Below are 19,091 nucleotides of genomic sequence, written 5' to 3'. Positions count from 1 at the left end.
CGCCGATCCCGGGATTGGCCACCCTAGATACATTACATAGGCCCCCCCACTCATAATACCGCACATACAGTATGTACCCCCACATATAATACTTTACATAGGTCCTCCACAAACAGATATTAGTACAGCACGTAGGTCCCCCCACATATAATACAGCACATAGGTCCTCCCACTCAAATAGTACAGCACATAGCCCCCCCCCCACACTCATAATACCGCACAGATGTACCCCCACATATAATATATCCCATAGATCCTCTCTACCCAGATAGTATGGCACATAGGTCCCTCCCCCCCCCCCCCCCCCCCCACACACACACACACACACACACACAAAGAATATAAAAAAAAAAGTTAATGCAGCACATGGTTACCTACCAGTTTGCAGAGGGGGTCCAAAAGCAGCTTCCTCGCCACCAGCCAGGACATCTACCCCCGCAGCCCCAGAGTGTTATCCTGCAGCCGGTGACCATGCAGGCGGGTTTTCCATTTCAGTGCTGAGGCACCAGAATCCCGCCTCCTTCCCTGCAGCCTGCGCGCTCAGCTTCAGCCAATCCCTGAGCCGCAGGCCCGGCAGGCTGCATCTTCTTAAACCACTGATGCGGGCGGGGCGGCTGCGGAGTGTGGACGTCTGGGGGCTGGGCGGCGTGGCGTCGGCCGGCGTGTGACGTCAACACGCAGTCACGTGACGCACTGTCTGTGCGCTACTCCGCCGGCGCCGTCCGCCGATGATGCCCAGCGAGCGGCAGCAGCTGCCGCCTGCTGTGACGTGACCTGGCTGTCAATCACCGCAGGGCAGGCTCAGCCCGCCCTGCGCCTCAGCGCCACCCACAACATGCCGCGCATCAGTAGCTTCAAGTTCTGCCCGGCGGCCCGGCCACAGCAGCAGACGGCAGGCGGCCCCTCCCCCTTTGAAAAGTGGGAGGGGTTACGATTGAATAGGGCCCACCGGGGAATCTCCCGGTGCCCCGCCAGGCCAGTCCGAGCCTGTGCCTGGTACACACCAGAATGATCCTGCTTGTTAGCAGATTGTGCGATTGTCGCACGATCTGTTGGAGCACACAATCTGCTAACAAGCTGCTAACAATCTCCATCCGATCCGTTCCCAATCTGATCTGAGTCTGTATTCAGTTAAAAGGATCTTTTACAGATCCTACCTGCAACAAATAGGATCTGTAAAATGACCAAACGACAGCGAGGACGCGTATTGGATTGGAATCGGATCTAAACATGCAAAAACATGGCCAATCTACATACAATCTACATCCAATTGGTCGGAATTGGATCCAGATTGAGGGGATTGAGCCTTAATTGTTCTGGTGTGTACCCTACTTAACACCACCATCTAGATGATAGAATCTGATAGGTTGCCATGGGAAACATCTCCATTCTAGAAATCCACACTATAGTCAGGGCCGCCAATAGGGGGGTACTGTGGGTACAGCTGTCCCGGGCCCCGATCTCTTGAAGGGCCCGGGCAGCTAATTTTTCCCACGCAACCCCCCTGACTGCCTCCGCTGCGCTGAACAAAGCAGGTTCCGGAATGCAAGCTTTTTCAACCCAGGACACCGGCGGCCAATTAAAATACTGCACCGGCTTTTGAGCCAATCAGAGCTCGCATACCGGCAGCCAATCAGAGCAGCTGCAGGTACGTAAGCTCTGATTGGCTCACCAGCTGGTGCTGCATTTTAATTGGTTGCCAGCATCCCGAGTTGAAGAAGACTGCGCTCCAGGACCTCCGGGCTGCAGCTCAGCGGAAGAGGAGATGGGGGAGCAGGAGCCGGGTTACTGTAAGTCAAGTGAGAAGGGGGGCCCGGACTAGAAATGAGTTCCAGGCCCCAAAATTCCTGATGGTGGGTCTGACTATAGCAATTATACCCATCAGGATTTCAGAGAGATGTCTCCCAGAGTAGACAAGTGTGGGTATAAGATTGTTTTGAAGTGAGGTAGATAAACAACATACTGTATATAAGTCATAAAAATGGAATCTGGAAGTTATGTTGCCTTTGTTCACAACACCATCTTTTTCCCAACCTATAGATCATATTGACGAATGTTGTTATGAACCAATGGTAACTCCACAAGAAAGAAACAAGCAGGAAACCCAGGTGCTGTTTCCATTATCTAATATCTCTACAGATAAAGTGGTATTTTTAGTACTAGATCGCATCGTATCTAGTCCAAAAAGAAATATAGTACAAAACTACAGAGTTGTTGTTTCCTGTGTGTAGTACTCCAATTCCTTACATTGCACTACTTTTTTACTTTGGATAATACAGTATTATTAGTACCCTTACTGTAAGATCATATTCAGCGGACACCACTCATACACTTGAGGTTTCTATACACATCCATTTTTCCACATCACATTATTAACCAACAGGGGCTGGCTGGTAACTTTCAGCCTGGGGGGCAAAAACAAGCAAGTGGCCCCGGCTTCTCTACTAGCACACATATATATACATAGGTAGAAGTGAAAATTTTAAAGTGGGTCTTTCCTGTATACTGTATATAACTCTCTTAGGGGCCCATTTATTTGCGGCTTATGGTTAGCTACAAATATTAAGGTTTCCTAGGGGGATGCGATGCTGCCTGTATAAATATCAGGCAGCATCGCATCAGGTCCCTGGGCTACCGCTAGTCTAACAGGTCAGTAGCCCATTGTAGCCTATAGGCTACATACCGCACTACCGCCAGGGCAGCATGGTGAGCGCTAACAGTGGCACCAGGCTGAGCGCATCGCAGGGGCCGCATGCAGGAACGTACATGGCGCCGATAGGATTGCATATTAAAGTGCATTCCTGGGCAGTAAGCTATCACCCATATTGCATTCTAAATGCAATCCTTGTTAAATTGGCATCTAAAGCACACAGCACACAGACACTGACAACAACACACTGATATGGACACAAAATGCTAACATGCTGACACACCGACCTTCATACACTGATATGCAGACAGATGCTGACACAGACAGTTCCTGACACACTGACAGGCAGACAGAAGTGGATAGATGGACACTGACAAACTGACAAATGCTGGCACATTGTCACAGCCACTGGGTGGGAAGAGTGGCTTTAAATGAATCTTACCATGGGCAGTATGGGTACAGCTACAGTCCCCTCTTCTCAAGGTAGCAGCAGCATTAAATCAGCTCCTCAGTGTCTTGGGGGGCAGAGCTTATCTCGGCAGACAACTAAGTTGACAGGAAATGGAGGAAGGGGAAGTGACTTGTGGGAAGGCTACTGGATGCACCCAGTAGTAAGGCAGGCAGTGCTCAATACATGCTGAGCAGCCCCTCTCCCCCTATAAACACCTGTATTTGCTAAGCCCCGCCTCTGTTCTAGATGCCGGCCACAGCTTTACCCTGACAGCCGGGATGCAGAACTTTTGCGGCTGCCAGCAGTGCCAGGTAAATACAATCAGTGCAGCAGTGGCCCCAATGCTGCATAACTGCACTGGCCTGGGGGGCACTTGGCATCCTGCCCCCTGGCCCAGCCCGCCTCTGTTAACCAATTCCCTTTGTGACCTGTCTTCACCAGTCTCCAAGTCTTACTCCATCATCTTCATTACACTTGGCTTCCTAATGCCTTTTTTTATTTCCTAGTTATCATATATATTCTCTGAAATATAGGAAACTGAGGAATCATCCCTTCCCCTCTTCACATACTGTAGACTGTTGTTTGTGGAATACACCTTGCATGCTTTTACAAAGCAATAATTAGCCAACATGCTAATGATTATGGTACCCAGTGGTAGATGGATGAAGCATTGATGAGGGAGGAGAAGTGATAAAGTGCCTGGTACTTTATCACCGACCAATCAGCTCCTGACTGTTAAGTTACAGGCTGGGTTTTAAAGGGACAGTTAGGAGCTGATTGGCCCATGCTAAAGTTTCATAAATCTACCCCTCCGGTAAGCTAGTCATTTCCAACCTGGATCCACAGGGCACTTTTTATAATGTTTAGATGAAGTACTGTAATATGGGGTACACACCAGGACGATATGGCCCAAAACGAGCCAATTTAGATACAATCTCGACCGATTGTATGTAAATCGGCCATGTTTTGGGACATTTCGCTGCCCTTTTGAATCGATCCCGATCCGATGCGCAGCTCCGCGGGTCGGTTGGTCTTTTCTGAGATCCTACCTGCTCTAAGTAAGATCTCAGAAGCGACCATTGTAGTGGGTGGGAGTCGCGATCGGATCGCAATAACATCAGGGGCATTTTTAGTGGCGGGTCGGGGGCACCGTCAACTCTTGAGCGGGTTGTGCATTTCTGTGATGACCCAATCACGAGCACCATCGTCCTGGTGTGTACCGGGCATAAGTTAACAGAACATAACACTCTAACTTTCTGTTCAAAATTTTAGATAAACAAATGTATTTTAAAATCCCCCAGAATCCGGGAGGGTTGCCCACCTTTCCGGGGGGGCCGGCAGGGTGACCCGATTTTCAGGAGCCTCCTGGCCATTCCGGGAGGGTAGGCAACCCTGCATTCGTGTCTATCCATATTCCTCCAAACTTATTGCCTAACCCCTCCCTCTCCACAGTCTAATCCTAAACCCCCATAATATCAGTCTGAAACAACTGAAACCAGGACTCATTTGACCATACCACATGTGACCATTCCATTAGTGACATCTTGAGCCCAGATGGGATGCTGTGGTCCTCTTAATGTGCCGTGAGGACCGAGGTTGGGAATGCCTTGTGTAGGGATTAAGGTTGCAGAACAGGATTTAAATTAAATAAATCTTATGCATCTGTGCAAGCACAACAATCGAGGTGGTTAAGTAAGAAGGGGTTGCCCAAAAGTGGAAAACTCATTTAAGATTTCCTACAGTTAAATGTAAAAAAAAGGCTTTCAAAAAGCGCCAAGCGTGTCTGCATACATACATTATTATTTGCTACCTGCTTAGAAGGTTCCTACTCACTAAACTTGATTCAGGCATGTATAATAAAAAATATAGAATAAACTATAGTGATAAAGCCAATCCATGTTAGCTTTGCTTGTTTATACATTTAGCTTATGGTAGGTCCACATAATACTTATTTTACTCCTGCCAGAAATACCAGGTCAATTAGTAAAATCATAATATATGCACTTATTTAGATCAAATATGTTCTAACATCTTTACAATCTTTATCAGGTGGAACCTGAAACCCCAATGTTTTATGCAGCACTTAATCTCAGTCCTAAAAGACCAGGGAAAAAACGAAAGAAGAAAACAAGGCCAGTCAGTAACCCAAGTTGTGCAGAAGACAAATCAGCCAGCACAAATGATAACGTTTTATCAATGTCCAGTATATACTTGAATAGTGAACAGCTGACAGCTGAATTCACAGTTGGAAACGATGTGGTGCATGATGACCCAGTCCGAGTTTACCACTTGTTAAAGAAGACAAGAAATAACATGACTATGTAAAATATAAATCAAGTTTGAAGGTCAAATGAAGATAAACAATTTCCTACTGGAACATTCTATGTTAGAACAAAATGTGAAAAACAAATTTATATTTGTAATGTCAATTGTGAGTAAATTGTTTGGTGGATCCTGCATATGTATAGAAATGTTGCGTGCACACCAACATTGTCACATTGGAAAAAGAAAATGTTTTTAACCATATACTAAAATATATTTCATGTACTATTTATAAATCTACAATTGTACAGTTTAGGGCTGATATTCCCTGAATCTGAAGATGAGGGAACAGGTACATTCTTGGGTTTCATTTACCGTATATACTCGAGTATAAGTCGACCCGAATATAAGCCGAGGCACCCGATTTCACACCAAAAAATCTGGGAAAACTTATTGACTCAAGTGGGACACTCACTTGATTATAAGCCGAGGGGGGCTTGTTCAGCATAAAAAAAATGTTCTGAAAAAGTAGGCTTATACTCGATAGCCTTTGGCGCTTCCCTGTGTCAGAAGCAAATAGTATGGGGTTAATTACAATTTGGTACCAGGTTGTGATCTAAAGAATATTAAGATATGACCGGGTAGATGAGAACACTTAAGTGCTGCCAGTCCAAATGGAATTGTCAACTGTAATATACAATTATGAGATATAGAGGAGTACAGCACAGATAAGTGAGTCAAACCACTATATCCAATGTCAGTCGCACATTAGCATCAGACTATCAGTGATTGACATTATGTTGCTGTTTAAGAGTGGGGAGATAGTTTTGACGGCCTCCATTTCTCCAGAGACCTGTCACTGCCATTGCAGTGGAGGGACGAACTATGGATCTCCATCAGAAGATAGACATTGCCTGGTCTCTTGGTAGGACTTGAGGCAGTCTTGCTGTGCAACCCTATGGGTCCCTCAGCTGGCCGATGGTGTTGGAGATCATCCCATACTGCGCCCCCTTGAATGCAGTTCAGAACAGTAATGCAGGAGGCTGCTGCACTCCCATATTATAGTTCCTCCAACCACACCTGATTGAGAGCACATTTGTATACTGACTGTGCTGGTTAGTAAATTGATATGACACTATTATTTGTAGATATAACCATACTTTATTATATTAAAGCAGTACTGGTGGTATAAAAACAATAGAATACAAAATGAAGATGTGGATGAAACTTACCATTCCTAAGTGTATGTTCAGTATGGGCTCGATGAGAAGGTCCAGTTTGCTTCAACATGTATATGATGTTATTGTCTGTTTTAAGAAATGTTGTTCTTTGTATGAGTTACGGAGTCAAAAGGATGCTCCTAGTACTGTACGACAATCGCAAGGATGCTCCTAGTACTATACGACAGTCACAAGGGTGCTCCCAGTACCATAAAACAGTCAAAAGGATGCTCCCAGTATCATACAGCAGTCACAAGGAAGCTCCCATTGTTGTATGACAGTCACAAGGATGCCCTCAGATTTGTACCATATGGCAGTTACAATGACTCACTTAATATTGTACGAATGTCACAAGGGTGCTCACAGTAATCATGCAGCAGTCCCAAGGTTGCTCCAAATGTTGTAGGACAGACACAATGATGCTCTGAGTGTTGGGAAGCAGAAATATGGTGCTCTCAATAACCATAGACTGTTATCAGGCAGAAAAACAATTCACAAAGGGCATACACACAGTGCAATATGAATTCCTAATATGGACTATATCGTCCATATTGGTAAAAAAAAACATTTGGGCCGATTCAGGCCTGTTTGCACATGGTGGTGATTGTGGAGGCACTCACAGCCTGACTGACAGGCAGGGAGTGTTCCCGGATGAAGCCCCGGCGTTTCATAGAAACGTTGGACGAGCACCATCGAATGCAGGCGTTTCCCTGCCTGCTCGGGGTGGGTGCATGACGTTGGTGCCCACCCTGAATTTGCACCCATATGTGCAGCCACAGGAGGAGACATCATTTGATGAGTAACAATCGAATGATTTCTCCTGTTTGGCCGCATGCAAACGGATGTGTACTGTTAGCAGCCGCAGGGTAGGCGTGCGGCTGTGTTAACCTGCTCTCTAGGCTGCAAAAACACTCAGCCTAGTAAGCATGTCTGAATCAGGTGCAGTCCAAATTGTACATAGCCAAAATCATACCATGTGTATGCACCTTTACAGTAATGTGTGTGTATAATTAGTTTATAATAATTAGCTTATGGATTAGTTTAAATTGGTGAAAGGTGATTTTCCTGTAGTGCCTGCTCCTGGAGTTGTGGGCCCTCTTTCAGCATGGATCGTTATTTGTGCATGCGTCAGTGCGTGATCTCTTAAACTGCCGTCCCAGTATAAGGCATAGCAGGGGGTGGCAATGAGCATTATCGGGTGGCGAGGCAGAGTTCTTGGGGTGCATTTTGGACAATGGAAATGTGTCTGGACCATTTGGGTAGGGGGGGGCTTGTAGCGGCTGCAAGCAAAAAGATGGCTGCCCCACTGTGCAGCCAGTGGGCTACCCTTAACGTGCAAAGGCTTTGCTATACTCGGACAATAGCAATGTACTGTAAGCACCAAATTTTGCCTTTGCATCACAGGGAGGGACCCATAGTTGCAAATATTATTTGATAAATGGCCCACTCGGTCACCACTGGCCATATTCTGTGCACATTAACTGTTATAAAGGATACATAGATACCAGAAACAAATTTTAGTAAATACACATTTATATCTAACTTTTATTTCATTTTAATGTTATAATACTTTACATTTAAAGCTTCTATCAAAGTAGGTTTCTCCAAGTAGAGGTGAGCCCCACGTGGAAAATCTTGGTTCTTCTTCCTCTCCATAATAATAAATGATACAATCATATGTGGCAAACTGAATTATATTATATTATGTCTTCATCTTTATGGGAGAGAAGTGATATCAGAATATGATACTGTATGTGTGATGACACGGATTCTAAGCAAGGGCCTAGTTCAGCATGGATCGTTAATCTGAGACATAGCAGTTGACTGCGAGCAGAAAGCAGCCACCTAGCACAAAGAAAAAAAACGTCCCATGTAAAATTGCACATCGCTATGCAGTTCCAGATCCATTCGCAAATCCCAAAAAGTACCTGCCATCTCTGCAAAGTCTGAGGATATCACTAATCTGAGACGGGCTGAAAGTGGTCAGCGTTGACGCCAGAGACCCTCCCCAAGTATGCCACACATCTAACACAACACCAGGTTTTTGCACCCAAACGCCAGCTTCCTGTCAAACTGTGACTAGCTAAGCGGTCATTTTTTTCAGTCTCTAATATAATTTGCACATTCTTTGTGAATTCTCTAATTAGCAATCCTTGCTGTATTAAGCCCCATTTATGCTGGTGTGTGGTAAATGACAGGAGCACTGCTGTCTAAAAGATAGTACGTCCACATGCAGGGGCAGCGCTGTCCCTGGCTGTGGCAGATGCCGACTCCGGGCTATGCAGGAGATCTTGTGCTGAGTAGCAACATCTCACACATGCCCTGTGTATCCATCCAGGCAGGTAAGCTGGTGCACTGTGTGCTCTAGTGGGGATCACCAGAGGGGGAAGTTTACACCCCCTCCCTCTGTGAGGGTCTAAAAACTTTTGCCCTCACATAACGTTACAGCCTGGTCAAAAAAAAAAAAAAGAAGGGGATCTAGACACAACTGGGGCTTGTGAGTGATATCATTCACAATACTGTTTAGAGTGTACACTCAATATAGTTAATGATAATTGAGGTCTTCTGAACATGCAGTTCAATTTGACTATATAGCCAAACAACCTGCCTCTTCAGCGGCCGATATTGTACTGTACACGCAATATTGGGACCCGCCGCAGCCAATATTGTTAATTATATCAGCCTCCGTCATTTAAGCCCCATACACACTAGGGCAGTGGTTCCCAAACTGTGTGCCGTGGCTCCCTGGGGTGCCTCAGGACACTTGCAGGGGTGCCACGGGTTGGTGGTCCTGGACCAATTCAAATGATTTATGATCAATTATTTATGGACAAAACCAGTGCTGGTGGCTGCCAATCATACAATATGTGTACAATCAGAACCAAATCCTGCCCTTTACCATATAACTGATCCTAAGAATCACATATACACACAATCTACTTAATTGTATATATATATTTTTTGGCCTACGGGTGCCGTGCAAAAATTCTGATATAGGGTGCCGTGATTCCAAAAAGATTGGGAACCCCTGCACTAGGGGCTTCTGAGCAATATTGTTCACAATATTCTCTAGTGTGGACACAACGCTCCTGTGCATTGTTGAGGATGATTGATATCTACTGAATATGCAGGTCAATTTGGCAATATACAGTAGTCAATAACCCACATGTTTGGCGGGACCCGGTGACTTCACTGAATGGTATCTGCGGCCGATACCGTTCTGTGTGTTCCAACATTGGTTAATTATATCGGTGCTTTACTGTGTATGGGGCAATAGCCCCCAATACTAGCTACGGTCCTGAACGATTAGCCACAGCAGCTGGTATCCCCTGGCCTGAGAGCAGGGCATTTGAACTGGGCAGCTCATCATGTTCCCACGAATCGTGTCCCTCTCAGCCCCGTCGCGCCCGTCCTCCTCCCTCCTGCTGCCACCACACAGTGGCCGGGGTCGGGACCCAGGTCTCATAAATTGTATCTCTTGCCTCTCACTTGTCATTAGTAGCGTCTCACACATTGTTTCTCCCCGCGGGCCGCCGCCATATTTCCGGAGACCAATACATAGCACGTTCCGAACACGCAGAAGAGACACATAGTAACACACGTTCTAAATAATACACCATCCCTATAAGATCGGCAGCGCTCTGAGAAGGGCCTGCAGCAACACTTGAATCGTTTCCCACAAGTATAAACCTCGGCCTGTACCGCCGTACATATATCGTACGGGAGAAAATGTCGCCGTCTGCTTACATATGATGGCACATTTGTTTCTGAAGGGCGTCCCAAAGTCCCCTCTATGGCTCGGTGATTGGATAGTCTTGCCCGTCCACACAATGACAGAGGAATTAACAGTTCCTCCATCTTGGTGTCTGGAAGCTGTTCGGTAGTAGACTCATGCAATACTGATGTTTTGTGTTATCCTACAGGAATACATACATACGGCAGGAATGTGTTTTAATACATCTTTATTATTATTTTCTCCTTTCGCCACAAGCTGGTTATACAATCATTGCGGCTTTATTGATCTGTTCTTTACAGGATCAAAGATGGCTGCCGTCGGGGACGCCGGTCTAGGACCGAACTCCTAAGTGACAGGCCAGAGTAATCCATAACAGCAGCATGGCTGGCAGCAGGCTGGAGAAACTGGGCACTGTGTTCACCAGGTATGTACCTCTAATCCCCTGTTATGGGATCACTTGCTGGGCTTCAGAAGTTGCCAAATAACAACCTTGTTATATCTACCTTAGGTAGTTCTCTGTGTATTACCTGACTACCTATAGATCCTATACTAGTGATTACAGCGGGATCTGCTGGATATAATATAGTGATGTGCTGAGGTCAGAGCTATAACTATTTTGGTGCCATTAAGAGTATTGTTAACTCGACTTGTTTTAAATAGGGACAGCATGCACACTCCAAAAAGTGTATTGTGGGGTTGGGACAAGGCTGTGCAAAAGTGCCTCCAATTCACATTATGCTACACCGTAAAAGTGCCCCTGATACAGTACCCCTTTCACAGTCGCAAAAATATCCTGGGCTTGATGCACATGAACGTGCATCATCCCGGGATTTTGCGCAGTGTGAAAGGGTCTAGAAAGAGTATTCCGGGATGAGCATTCTGGGATTTCTACCCAGGTCCTGGGTAGATTCCGGGATCAACATGGGATGCTCAAAAACCCAGGATATTCTTGCGAGTGTGAAAGGGGTATTATTCACATTATGGCACACAGTAATCATGCCCCTCATTCATATTATGCCACACAGTAATAATGCCCTTTTATAACACTGTATTCTGCACAATAGTAGTGTCCCTTAATTATGTACCACACCATATACCACTTCTACACATTATGCAACAAAATAGTTGACCCCATTATACTTGCTCCTTACACATAATGGCAAAAGGAATGAGCCAAAATTCACAGAATACCACAGGGATTGAGCCAAAATTGACAATAAATTAAAAAATTTACACCGTAATGCCCATTACACGTTAAGCCACACACCATAATGTCCATTACGTATTATGCCAAATACCGTACTACTACTGCCTATTACAAATTATGCTACATAAGTTCTGCTTACCTACATGTTTGTTGCCAGGGGTTCCATGCTCATTGCCATGTGGTATTACATGTTCATTGCCATGTGGGATGACATGCTCGTTGCCAGGGGTTCCATGCTCATTGCCATGTGGTATTACATGTTCATTGCCATGTGGGATGACATGCTCGTTGCCAGGGGTTCTATGCTCATCGCCATGTGGTAATACATGCTTGTTGCCATGGGGGAATACATGCTCATTGCCAAGGGTGATTACATGTTTATTGCCATAGGGGTTACATGGTCGTTACTGTGTGTGAATACATGCTCGTTGCCAAGGGGGAATACATACTTGTTGCCATGTGGGATTACATAGTGGTTGCCATGGGGGTTAGTTCAAATTGCATCTAGTGTTAATCGCACTGTGTTTATTTTGCCTTTAGTATGTATTAGGCAGGTAATTTTGTGCTACATTATGTCTAGTTCAAATTGCACCCTGTGTAGGTAATCGCATGCAACATGTACTTTACATATTGTAGTCTAGTCCAAATCTTATGTAGTTCCAATAGCACAGTGTGGAAAGTTCAAATTGCATAGCACACATTGTATAGCTCATCGCATCTAGCACACATCTCACCATGGCATAGATTTATCAAACAGCACTATGGGGCATATGTCTAGTTCAAATTGCACCCTGTGTAGGTAATCGCATGCAACATGTACTTTACATATTGTAGTCTAGTCCAAATCTTATGTAGTTCCAATAGCACAGTGTGGAAAGTTCAAATTGCATAGCACACATTGTATAGCTCATCGCATCTAGCACACATCTCACCATGGCATAGATTTATCAAACAGCACTATGGGGCATATGCGCTATCTCCGTGAGCTAAAGCAGGGGATAGCGCTTCCCCTCATCTATCAAACCCACTGTGCGGGTGCTGTAACGGGGGCGCTATGGGGAAGGAGGGATAACGTTATATAAGTTATCTAACTGGGCGCCTGCCTAATATACCTTATTTATTACGATGCTGGATGGCCGCGCGCTCCTCTGTTTTTCGCATGGGTATATCGCCAGAATTATCTGGTGCTGCGGGGCTCTCCTGCTTTCTTCTTCGCTGCTTGCTGGTCTCCGGCGTCTGCAAATTCAAACTGCGCATGCGCCGGGTACACAGCATCCCCGGCGACCATTACCCGGCGCATGCGCAGTTTGAATTTGCAGACGACGGAGACCAGCAAGCGGAGAACTGCGCCGGGTACACAACGTGAGACCAAGGTATCCGGCGCATGCGCAGAAGACGCCGCCGGACGCCAACGCATCATTCGTTATGGGAGGGAGCATATCCCCGGCAGGAGGGGATAACGTGCGGCCACACAATAATAAATTTGGGCCACTAATAATAAATTTGGGCGACTGTCACCTGGTCCTCCTCTGTGCTCCTGCACTGCCTCAACTCCTGCATCCAGACGCACTACTGGCAACATTCATTGCAGCAGATGCCCAGCAAACAGAAGTCATAATTAATATTAGTAGACAGACAGACAGACAAAAGTGATAAGATGACACTGCTCATAGGCTTACATTCTATAGGATAGTAGTATAAAATATGTGAATTAGCACAGTATATTGATCCAGCCAGGTTGCAATTATAACTAGTTCAAGGTGGGGTATACAGTATGATCCAGTAACACAGCAATGCTAGTCTGGGGTCAGAGGTTTGTGTGACTATAAAATATGTCTTGTGTGCAGTGATTTGGGTAGAATAGGTTATGGAGGTTATCTGGATTTCAGGAACTGATAAGCATGCCTTAAGAGGTGAGATTGCAAGGAATATGTTGGGGGCTTACATAGAATGCATTCCACAGAGTGGCTGCAGTCTGAAATAAGTATTTTAGGCACAAATTGATGCAGGAAATAAAGGCCCATACACACTGGGCGATTTTGAGCTGAAAGCAGCTCAGTTTTGTCATTTGAGCTGCTTTCAGTGTGTACAGGACAGATGCGTGCTCCTGCATTATCTCTGGCAATGAAGAAGGCAAGTCAGATGCTTCGTTGCATAGGGAGAGGAATCGGCAGTACAAAAAAATAAGTATTAATGCCACTGTGTAGGTCTGTGGTTCCCAAACTGTGCGCCGTGGCTCCCTGGGGTGCCTTGGGACACATACAGGGGTGCCCTTGGTTGGTGGTCCAGGACCAACTCAAATTATTAATGTTTAATTATTTATAAGCAAAACCAGTGCTGGTTGCTGCCAATCATAAAATGTGTACAAACAAAAGCAAATCCTGCAATTTACCACATAACTGACCCTAATAATCGCATATAAACCCTATCTCATTTAAAAATAATTGGCCTAGGGGTGCCGTGAAAAAATTCTTATACTTATAGGGTGCCGTGATTCAAAAAAGATTGGGAACCCCTGGTGTAGGTCATTGGTACGACCTCACCTAGAGTATTGTGTTCAGTTCTGGAGGCCATATCTCCAGAAGGATATAAATACATTAGAGACTGTACAAAGGACAACTAAAATGGTGCATGGCCTACATCACAACACTTACCAGGAAAGACTAAAGATCTAAATATGTATAGTTTAGAGCAGAGAAGGGAAAGGGGGGACATGATAGAAACTTTCAAATATATCAAGGGTTTTAACAAGGTACAGGTGGGAGACATTCTTCACAGGAAGAGGAGCAACAGAACACGAGGACATGCACTGAAACTAGAGGGAGGATGATTCAGGGGAAATCTGAGGAAAAATTACACAGAAAGGTTAGTGGATAAGTGGAATAGCCTCCCATCAGAGGTGGTAGAGGCAAATAAGGTAGAGCAATTTAAACATGCTTGGGATTGATATCCTTACAAAGAAATAAGGATCAAATATGGTTTGAGGTAACATGTTTAACCCCTATATCCGGGCATACCACAAATATGAAATAGGTGTGCGCCAGTGTTGTCCAGGTGTGCACCGCTGGCGCAGCACCTCTAGAGCCCCCCCCCCCCCAGTTATTCCCCCAACCCTGTGCTCCTGCGATCGCACGCCGGAGCTCTTCTAACCCCGCTCCCCCAGCCACCTGCCACCATACTTTTAGTAGCAATGACGTAGGTGTCAGGCTCGGGGATGTTCGGGGCGGCTCGGGGGGACTGCCGCGAATATCCCCCTGCCTGCCACCAACGCCACTGCTGAATGGGCAGGCTGGCGACTAAGGCAGCGGGGACAGCGGCGGCAGGGAAGCTAAGGCGTACTAATGCCAGAGCACAGGTGAGGGAAGGGGGTCTTCCAACTGTGTTGGGTTTTGCTGGGGCAGGACAAACCGGCCCTGGTAGGTTTGTCCTGCCCCAGCAAAACCTACCACTCAAGGGGTTAAAAAAAGGGGCAGACTAGATGGGCCAAATGGTTCTTATCTGCCATCAAATTCTATGCTTCTATGTATGTTGCACTCGCAGTGGAATTCCGTTAAAAGCGGGAAATATAAGACCCATGCAGAATAAAGTTTTCCTTTCCAATTAGAGGGAAGAAAACAAGACACAGTGATTTCTGACTCCTGTAGCCGTTCCTGACTGTAGCGGGTGCTGGAACAGTGCTGTGCAAGAGATTTGGCGTTAGTAGCGAGATCTCGCGCATGCACAGTGGAGCTGGCCTGAGAGGGAGACAGTGCTTCAGCAGGAAGTGTTATAGTGCCCCAATACATTCTGCTGTATTACATTTCCACCCGTGTTTGAGAATTGGCATTTAGGTGCTGATTGGTTGGTACATTTATCTCTCTCTACTCTGCACTGTACAAGGTTTAGTGCATCTGTCCAATTGTCTGGTACACCGATTTGTGCTCATGTTTCCATTTCTAGTATCACTTATTACTGTAAAATTTGTAAAGCACGCCATTATGTTAAGTTATGATTTCCTTCTAGAACACGAGATCTGATGCGTGCAGGTGTGATAAACGAAAAAGCAAAGCCTATTTGGTATGATGTGTATGCTGCCTTTCCACCAAAAAGAGAGCCTATCGTTGAAAAGCCTTTAAGACGCCAGCGCAATCTTCCTGACAATGTGCCTGCAATTCTGTACAGTGAGGATGTCATACGCGCGTGAGTTTCTAAGCTGTTCTTACCTGCTTCCTACATACTGTAGATTGGTGCTATTCCGTTTCATTGTTTGTAAAATATTTGGGTTTTTAAAAAATATATATTTTTTTAAATACCAGCTCTGCTTATGTCTTAGCTATATTATATTTGATATATTATAATTTGGAATATAAATATTAATATTGATTTAAGGTTGTATGCTTAACATAAAACTCCTGATATGAAACAATGTACAAAATCTGCACATAAGGTTATTTAAATTGTTGTAGGTGTTTGCTTTATACAACTGAAGTATAAATAGCTGTATGGATTGAAATATTTTGTGTACATTATTTACACTCACATGATATTACTTTTTTGTTTATTTTGAAATAACTGTTTTTTTCTTTTTCTCTCTACAGCAAATTTTATGAAACGTACGGTAGTGCTGGAATATTCCACCTGTACCGGAAGGATTACCAATCTGTTTGCCAAAGGTAAAAATTACCTGACTTTTCAATAGTGGAAATATGAGCGGATAGAAATAAGTATTAAAAAATAAGTGTGTTAAAGTTTTGTAACCTGTGGTGTCTTTTGGGTGCCCGCCTAGATGATCAACAACTTGATGTGCTTAGTATCGTAGGTTTGACAAAGGTGTGAATCGCAAGGAATTCAATGGCCTCTCAATTTTGGGTCTTTAATGAATGGGCTATTCTGGTTAATAACACTGTAGTCCTTGAGAAATGAATATATACAAGTCGAAATTCTCCATTAAATTTTGAGCGCACTTGGACTCATTGGTAAATTGCCGCATATACCTCTGATGTGCCTGCAGACACTTACCTTATAAATCCCCATCCACTCCTGGTTCCCTAATGTGGTCCTTTCATAGTGTTCCTTCTAGGAACTGGGCAGGACAACGCGGGTGGTGCTGCATGGGGGCAGCATGAAGGGGCCGGACCAGGCCCACCGCTGTCACCATTGTGGGTGGGCACGGGCCTCTGCCGTCACCAAAGGGGGCGGGCCTGGCCTTGCTGAAGTCACTGCTGGGAAAATGCCGGGCAACTACGGCGGTGCTTGACTTCCCCGTGCGCACCGGCAGGGACAGGCAGCAGGCTGTTCTAGCAGGGTGCTGCTAGAGGGACAGGGCGATCAGGGCACAGCACCCCTCTAAAAAAAAAGCCTAGCATTAACACTACTTTTACACTAATGCTATTTCAGTTCTTTACGTAGGCCTGCTGTATATTCTAATTCTCTACATTGCTAATGTAGAAATTCTCTTATTTTTTCATCATGTGCCTTGTAATAGTAACTTCTCATATTCTGTATATTCTCTTTGGTTTTCTTTTTTTTTATGTTTCTTTCTTGCTTTATGTAACTAATCTCAATAACCATTCTTTTTATTTAAAAAATAAATAATAGCACTGTGACTATTTTTGCATTGATATTAGTATTTCACAAGCTTTACCTGTATAAAACATATATGCACCAACAGTATTTTATGTAAGGTGACATCATTTTATATTTCTACTGTATTTTCCCATTTCAGCTTTGTGGATGCATTTGTAGAACTTCAAAAAGCAGGAGTAAGTGAAGATAAATTATTTGAAGAGGCTTCAAAAGCTTTACTTGCGAAAGGCATCAGTTTGAGGAGGTCAGCTGGCATGCGGGTAAGTAGACATTGCATTTTTGTTTTATGATGAGCACCAGATCTCCAATGTCTTTAGAACTCTGCTAAGTACATAGACATACTGCACAGTGCAATACTGGGACATGAAGAAACCACTCCTATCAGTTAAAATATGTAGATACAGTGAATCATTAGCATTTGCGTATAAATATGTATATTATGGCTCAGGTAACAGACGTGACACAAGAGGACAGCGAACAGGGGCAGGAATAATGGGATCGGAGGGGACAAAGTGGCTTTAGTGACCAGGCATGTATGTATGTACGTACATACATATGATAAGAGAGTTGAGTGCCGGGCCATCACACAGAGATCCATCTAACACAGCGGCTGCGTGCCACAGCCTAGCCATGTAGCAAGATTTGGATGACTGTCATCCAGTCTGCATCTTACTCTGCTTATGTCTGTGGTATGGCCATCAGAAAAGAAATCAGAGTATTCTTCTGAGTACTGCCAATATACACTAGACGGATCAGCTTTACCTTTAAGTGGACCCCCTCCCCATCCATATTACTTGTGCTCTTCTGATCAGTAAACGGAATTGTAATAAAGCTTCTTTTTTCTTCTATTCTAGGTACCAAACTGGCAGATGTCAGAAAACGAGTCCGAGTCACAAGTGAGATCTACAACTGAAGAAACTAAAGCATCTGATTGACAAGCTGCCACCATGTAGCATTTGTTACAACATGGATGTTTTTGGTTATATTTGCTGCAGTAAAAAACCTGAGGACATTGTTTGATCCCTTTTTAATGTGCTAACAGACATTGGATATTAATATGCCTCACTGTAACAAATGTTGCAGTTTCCACAGTGGCTCATTTCCTATACTAAATCCGCCTGGCCATGGACAACCACTTTTTTTTTCTTCTCTCAAATAAACAACTTAATTCTACCCTGATTCGTGTTTGCATTGATTAGTAGTGCTGCTGCTGCTGCTTCCAGTATTGATGAAAAGAGGAAGATGCTAAAGCCTCACAGCTGCTAGCCTGTCTATGTAGCTGGCTTATATCAGGTTGACATTAGATATTTGTGTATCCCTATAAACTGCCCTTATGTTCACCCCTTGCCTGTTACCAGTGGCTGGGTCATGCAGTGAATGCTGCAGCTCGAAGTCTAGTGCTACAAATCACCCAGTCCTACTTAATAGATAAGTATTATCTTTTATGTAGAAAGCACAAATATACTAAACATTGAGTGGATCATGATACTAATGACATGAAACAGGAGGTGGATATGGTCCTGCCTAAATAGATGGAGCTTTAGAAAAGAGGACTGGGCAGATTGTGTATTCCAGTGTAGCTGACCTCCAGAAGAAGGGATTATTCCTGGGCGATACCCATCTCTTTGTGTTATGGGGAGATGAAAATGAAATATGAAAGGCATAGTCCGTATCTGTATTTCCTCTACCTCCCCATGGCAGCATACTTCTGGGTTTCCGCCCCCTTGGGTAGATATCTGAAAGGAACAAAAAAGACACTGCCCCCTATATAAGGGACCGCCCCCCTAGGCTCTGTGTCTTTTTTTTCCTTTCAGGGTAGATGGATGGCTTACCCTGCAGGGATCAGGAGAGCTGGTTCCTCTGCCCAGTGCAGCTGTGAACTTAGCATATCGTGTATGGGACCCCCGCCACCGAGTGTGGTCTGGGACGTCCATCTGCTGTTGCACTCTGCCGCCCAGTGCGTCCAGAGGAGAAGGTGCCCGGCGAGGTGTTCGGCGTCT

At 44.9% G+C, this 19,091-nt stretch overlaps 2 protein-coding genes across 2 annotated transcripts in view; both read left to right on the top strand.

Annotated features, from left to right (window-relative positions):
• The window catches only part of TRAT1 (T cell receptor associated transmembrane adaptor 1), a 38,934-nt gene extending 33,203 nt beyond the window's left edge, over nt 1-5,731 (top strand). Inside the window, exons 5-6 of the mRNA XM_083174196.1 lie at nt 2,041-2,108; nt 5,151-5,731. Of these exons, the coding sequence (XP_083030322.1) occupies nt 2,041-2,108; nt 5,151-5,426 (344 nt within the window). The 3' untranslated portion in view covers nt 5,427-5,731. The remainder of the gene's footprint in view (nt 1-2,040; nt 2,109-5,150) is intronic.
• A 4,683-nt stretch (nt 5,732-10,414) lies between these two features.
• Nucleotides 10,415-18,264, top strand: MRPS23 (mitochondrial ribosomal protein S23). The gene is made up of 6 exons (XM_083174195.1): nt 10,415-10,527; nt 10,621-10,743; nt 15,529-15,705; nt 16,104-16,178; nt 17,231-17,351; nt 17,946-18,264. Exons 2-6 carry the CDS (start codon nt 10,700-10,702, stop codon nt 18,024-18,026), a joined length of 498 nt encoding a protein of 165 aa, XP_083030321.1. The 5' UTR covers nt 10,415-10,527; nt 10,621-10,699; the 3' UTR covers nt 18,027-18,264.
• Nucleotides 18,265-19,091: the final 827 nt, after the last annotated feature.

Source organism: Crinia signifera, chromosome 2 (assembly GCF_055691185.1).
Source record: "Crinia signifera chromosome 2, ASM5569118v1, whole genome shotgun sequence".
In the NCBI taxonomy this organism is placed as follows: domain Eukaryota; kingdom Metazoa; phylum Chordata; class Amphibia; order Anura; family Myobatrachidae; genus Crinia; species Crinia signifera.
Note: the sequence above shows the minus strand (reverse complement) of the source record. Positions and strands in the feature narration are given on the sequence as shown.

What these genes read in the sequence shown, in the direction of transcription:
- MRPS23 (XM_083174195.1), top strand. Translation starts at nt 10,700, where the DNA reads ATGGCTGGCAGCAGGCTGGAGAAACTGGGCACTGTGTTCACCAG. An exon ending in TACCAATCTGTTTGCCAAAG is followed by an intron (nt 16,179 to 17,230) that starts GTAAAAATTACC and finishes TTCCCATTTCAG; the next exon opens with CTTTGTGGATGCATTTGTAG. An exon ending in GGAGGTCAGCTGGCATGCGG is followed by an intron (nt 17,352 to 17,945) that starts GTAAGTAGACAT and finishes CTTCTATTCTAG; the next exon opens with GTACCAAACTGGCAGATGTC.